The sequence below is a fragment of the Penaeus vannamei genome, chromosome 1 (assembly GCF_042767895.1).
Source record: "Penaeus vannamei isolate JL-2024 chromosome 1, ASM4276789v1, whole genome shotgun sequence".
Lineage (NCBI taxonomy): Eukaryota > Metazoa > Arthropoda > Malacostraca > Decapoda > Penaeidae > Penaeus > Penaeus vannamei.
The window spans coordinates 44162196-44167195 of NC_091549.1; the positions used below are offsets into that span (position 1 = coordinate 44162196).

General features: G+C 45.2%; 1 protein-coding gene across 3 annotated transcripts in view; it reads left to right on the forward strand.

Annotated features, from left to right (window-relative positions):
- LOC113819664 (apolipoprotein D) overlaps positions 1 to 5000 on the forward strand; it is a 27698-nt gene that overhangs the window by 20442 nt on the left and 2256 nt on the right. For all 3 annotated transcript variants that reach the window (XM_070123518.1, XM_070123522.1, XM_027371863.2), the window contains exons 2-5: positions 1402 to 1524; positions 3040 to 3259; positions 3685 to 3839; positions 4180 to 4350. In XM_070123518.1, the coding sequence (XP_069979619.1) occupies positions 1402 to 1524; positions 3040 to 3259; positions 3685 to 3839; positions 4180 to 4350 (669 nt within the window). The remainder of the gene's footprint in view (positions 1 to 1401; positions 1525 to 3039; positions 3260 to 3684; positions 3840 to 4179; positions 4351 to 5000) is intronic.

The window sequence follows — 5000 nt, forward strand, 5'->3', positions numbered from 1 at the left end:
AGAATAGCGGATTTGCAATTCGTTTACTCTTGCTCGGCCTTACTTCCGGCTTGTTTTGCGTGTCTGTGCTGACGATGCTGCATTGTGCAAATTGCGGGAATGTCCGTAAAACGATTGAGTCATCATTATCCCATTTTACGTTGATATAGTTGCGGTGACGTCAAGCCTTTTTATTGCCGTATGATGACGTTGAGATGACAATAGATGTATCCTGCAGAAACGTGTCTTTCTAATTGAAATGAAGTATGAAAAGGGACTCACAATTACTTGGAAAATGTATGAAAAAGTTTGGGTTAGTGCTGTATTTTTTTATTGCGTTCACGTCCAAGAAAGGAGGCGATGCATAGTGGCTGCTAATTGAATGCATATCAGATCAATTACCCTTGTCGGTCGTGTTTTCAGTAATGTTTGTTAACTAGGTAACAGTGACAGTAACCAGGAATGTGTCAAACGGATGCAGCAAATTTGACACGTATCGGCCAGCACAAAAACATGCAGACACAGCTTCACATACTGCGGCAATCGGCAACCTGTTCCCAGTATTGACAGTGTCTGCAAAGCTAACATTATCATTAGTACAAATCACGCAATCTCTTCCTCTCCCCCTTCCCCTCATCTGCTGCCTCCCCCCCCCCTCGGTACTTAATTATCCTACCTGACAAGTAATCATTGCATCCCTTGTTCCGCGCCTTTTTCCTCTTCCTCTCTTTGTCCCATTTCCCCTTATTCCATTACAGTGGACCGCCCACACTGCTTTCGCATCCACGTGTACACTAGAATTCACTGCACTGCCCTCCATTTCTTGCTGATCGGTATTGTAAAAAGTCATTCACCGATGAACGGGGTTCCTCCTCCCCTCCCTTCCGTTTTCTTTGTTTTGGGATAGGCGTGCCCGTATTTTGTGTTATTACTTTTTGATTAATAAGACTGTGTATAAAAAAGAACTACTTAAGTGACGTGGAGGTCATACAGTATGTCATCTGATACTATTTCATGGGGTTGTAATACTGTAAGGTAAGTGTATTTCTAGGATATGGAAGCGGGTAAACTCTGAACGCGTTTGCAAATCTCATCTTCCGATTAAGTGCAGCTGCAAGGGCATGTGACAAACAAAGCACTTGACACACACGCTAAAAAATTAACATACAAACATACATAATACCATGACGTTCTTCCCTTTCACTCGCCTATACCATTATATAAAGGCGCCGCCCTCGCTCCGCACAGCGCCCGAACATGCAAACCCTTTTTCCCTTGAGCAAGCCAGCCGAGAGCGGGCGGAACGCTGCGCTTCCATTTTCCCTGCATCCTCCATGCTCGCCCCTTTGTTACCAGACGTATGATATAGTAATCACAATTATAATGAACGCTAATCCACCCTTCCCGCCCTCTCCCGCCCAGGATATTATGCTGTTCGCAAGCATCGTCGCTTTGGTGGGGTTGCTAGGGTCCGCCCACGCCCACGACTGGGGTTTTGGCCAGTGCCCGAGAGCAGACCCTTTCCCGAACCTCTCCGTGGATAAGGTAAGTCATGTGCTAATTTCTTTCGGGGGCTGATCTGGGACTCTGGGGTTGGCAGTGTTGCAAAGGGTTCGGCTGGGGTTGTTGCGGCGGCGACTTGAGTATAAAGACGCTTGCAGCACTGCGCGGGTTTATTTTCACTTGTCGGTTTCTCGCCCATGCATGAATGTTATATGGTCGCATACACATGCAAGTCTACACACACACACAAACACACACAAACACACACACACACACACACACACACACACACACACACACACACACACACACACACACACACACACACACACACACACACACACGTTCATTTACTTACTGGCTCAAACAAGAATCCATATGAGTAGGCATACGCGAATACATGTGTGCTTGTCTGTGTGTGTATATATTTGTGTGCTGTGTGCAAGTATACATAACGTTTGCATCTTTTTAAGCGTGTAAGTGTAAGTGCCGTGCATGTCATAGTCCGAGTGCTGTGTTGTGATCGAGTTCTCATTGCAAGGACACCAAAAGCCTTACCGTAGCCACAACATGGACGGGAGAAAACACATGAAACAGACGACGATTGTGTAGAAGAGGAAATGGGGATATATTGTGTGAAGATCAGTCTATGTGAAGGATGGTGAGCAGATGTAAGAAAAGAGAGAGAGAGAGAGAGAGAGAGAGAGAGAGAGAGAGAGACAGACAGACAGACAGACAGACAGACAGACAGACAGACAGACAGACAGACAGACAGACAGAGACAGAGAGAGAGAGAGAAAGAAAGTGCGTAATGAGGTAGGAGGAGACGAAGAGAATGAAGAAATGGGAATGAAATAATTTGCATACAAGCACGCACACATTCTCAAGAATATACAGTATGTAACACACGCACAGGCGCATGTATACACACGAATACGCGCCCATACACGCACACGTACATTCGCACGTACACACACAGCAGAGACGGATGCAGGGCAGAAGTGTGTATGGAAAGGGCAAGGGTCCGCCGAGGGTGACGAAAAAGAGATTGAAAGGGACAGAAGTGTGTGTGGTGGCGGGTGGGGGATGCCGGGTGGGGGAGGCCGGGCGGGGGCGGGAGGGCGGGCGGGCGGGCGGGCAGAGGCAGCTTCGTAACGCGGCAATGAGCCACATCCTCACCGTGGGCTCGCTTTGTTGTTTGTGTAAAATGGACAACGTCAAAATCGACTGTGGTCTTGATCTCTCGATTCGAATGTCGATCGTCGGTACAAGAATCTTTTTTCATGCTGTAGTTGTTAGTTTAATGTAGCATGTATTATTTTCTTTTACTTTTCATAGAATGTTATTTCTTTTATTCTTCATTTCACTGTATTTAGATATTCAGTGTTTTATCTGATTTTGTCAATGTTGTATTCAACATCATGGTTAAAAATTGTATGAGCATATCCCAACGCGTTGCGACTGTTCAAAGACAATAAAACAGCAGCTGGCCGAGAATCATAGGCAACTTTAATAAAACGAATAAAAATCATTCGTTTCTATCTCTCTGCACGCCAGTTCCTTGGTCTGTGGTATGTCATCGAGCAGTTCGACACGAGTTCGACATGCCTGACGCTGAACTACAGCCGAGTGTCAACCACGCAGCTGAAGGTCACCAAGTCCCGACAACTGTATCTGCTCGACAGCCTCAACATCGACCACACCAACGACTACACTGGGACGCTCGACATCCCCGACGGAGAGAACGCCGGCAAGATGCGCGTCAAATGGCCTCTCAGTGAGTGTTTTGTGTGTGGGCTTGTGTGTGTGTGTGTGTGTGTGTGTGTGTGTGTGTGTGTGTGTGTGTGTGTGTGTGTGTGTGTGTGTGTGTGTGTGTGTGTGTGTGCTTCAGATCAGGAAGGATATGTGCAATTTCGTCTTTTAATTTTTCGTCAGACGTCTAAAGTGGATCCAAAGAAATAATTCGTAGTCATGTTTTTTTAGGATAGTATATCTAGTCAAGCAGTTTTCTTTGATATCAGGAATGCAGTTGGTGTGTCATTGTTTCAATTTCAGCACTAACTAGTCTAATCCACAATCGGTGAAAATCTACAGGAATTTGTTTTATGCTATAATGTAGAAATAGCTATCACATTAGCAAATTACAGCTTATTAGGATAACAATTACCTCCTTAAGGTCAGAGCAACTAAAAATCTTTCCAGACGTGGCAGGCAAGGGTGATTATGTAGTGTATGACACCGATTATGACACGTATGCTGCTATTTATGAGTGCCAGCAGCTGAGTTCCCTCATGCATCGCAAGTCAGCGTCCATCCTGTCTCGCACTCCCGCGCTGGACCAAACCTTCGTCAACAGGGTAAGAATAAACCGAATAGTTATTAGTTAAAAAAAAAAAAATGGTCGAAGCTGTGCTGGTCAATTCCTTCAAATTGATAATAATTCTAAGCAAAGGTCCAGAAAATAATGTTCAGATGCCAATAATCATCGGTCAGCTATCGGTAATGAATTTTGACCAGCATTATTATTATTAATCATGAAAAACTAGTTAAACTATTGATAATTGATGGCTGGAACATACAATCCACCAAATATTTAAGGACGATGGATAGTATAATGATGATGATTAGGGAGAGTGAAATGTCGCTACAATGATGAGTAATAGAAAAAAATAAATAAAACTGCAACCGTATCCGCAGACGAAGCGTCGACTTAATTCCTTCAGCATCGATACCGAAGACTTCGACGTCGTAGACCACAAGTCTTGCACCAGACGGTCTGACACGGATCTCAGCATCAAGATCGACGAAGACACGTTCAAGAAGATCATGTCTGGGGCTTCAGAAGGCATCAAGAACGTGGCTTCTACGGTAGGTAAACGGGGCAGGGAAGGGGAAGGGGCTGGTGAGGGGAGGGTGAGGAGGGAGAGGGGGGTGGGGCGAAGACAGGAAGGAGGGGATGGGGAGAGGATGGTTGAGGGGGGTTGGAGCGGGTGGGGAAGGGGAATGGTATAGGGAACGAAAGAATGGGATTAGGAGAGAAGTAAAGGGACCGAAGGAATGGGATTTGGGGAGAGTAAAGGGTATAAGGGAATGGGATTAGGGGAATGATAAAGGGACCGAAGGAATGGGATTTGGGGAAAGGTAAAGGGACCGAAGGAATGGGATTTGGGGGAAGTAAAGGGAACAAAGGAATGGGATTAGGGGAAAGGAAAGGGAACAAAGGAATGGGATTAGGGGAAAGGTAGACGGGTATGAGAGGTAGAAAGAGGGGAAGGGAAGGGGACATGAAGTACACGAAGAAAGGGATAGAAAAAGGGGGTTTAGATTTTAGTGTCTGTAAGTGGCCATAGTTTGATTATATAGAATAAAGGGAAGGGGAAGGGTCACGAGTGAATGGACAATGGGGCAAAGGAGGCTAATGGATTGTTGCATATGGATAATAAAAAAACTAGAGACATACTGTAGAAATAATAATTTTAGATAGTATGTTTGTTGTAGAATTTACTCTGTATTTGTTT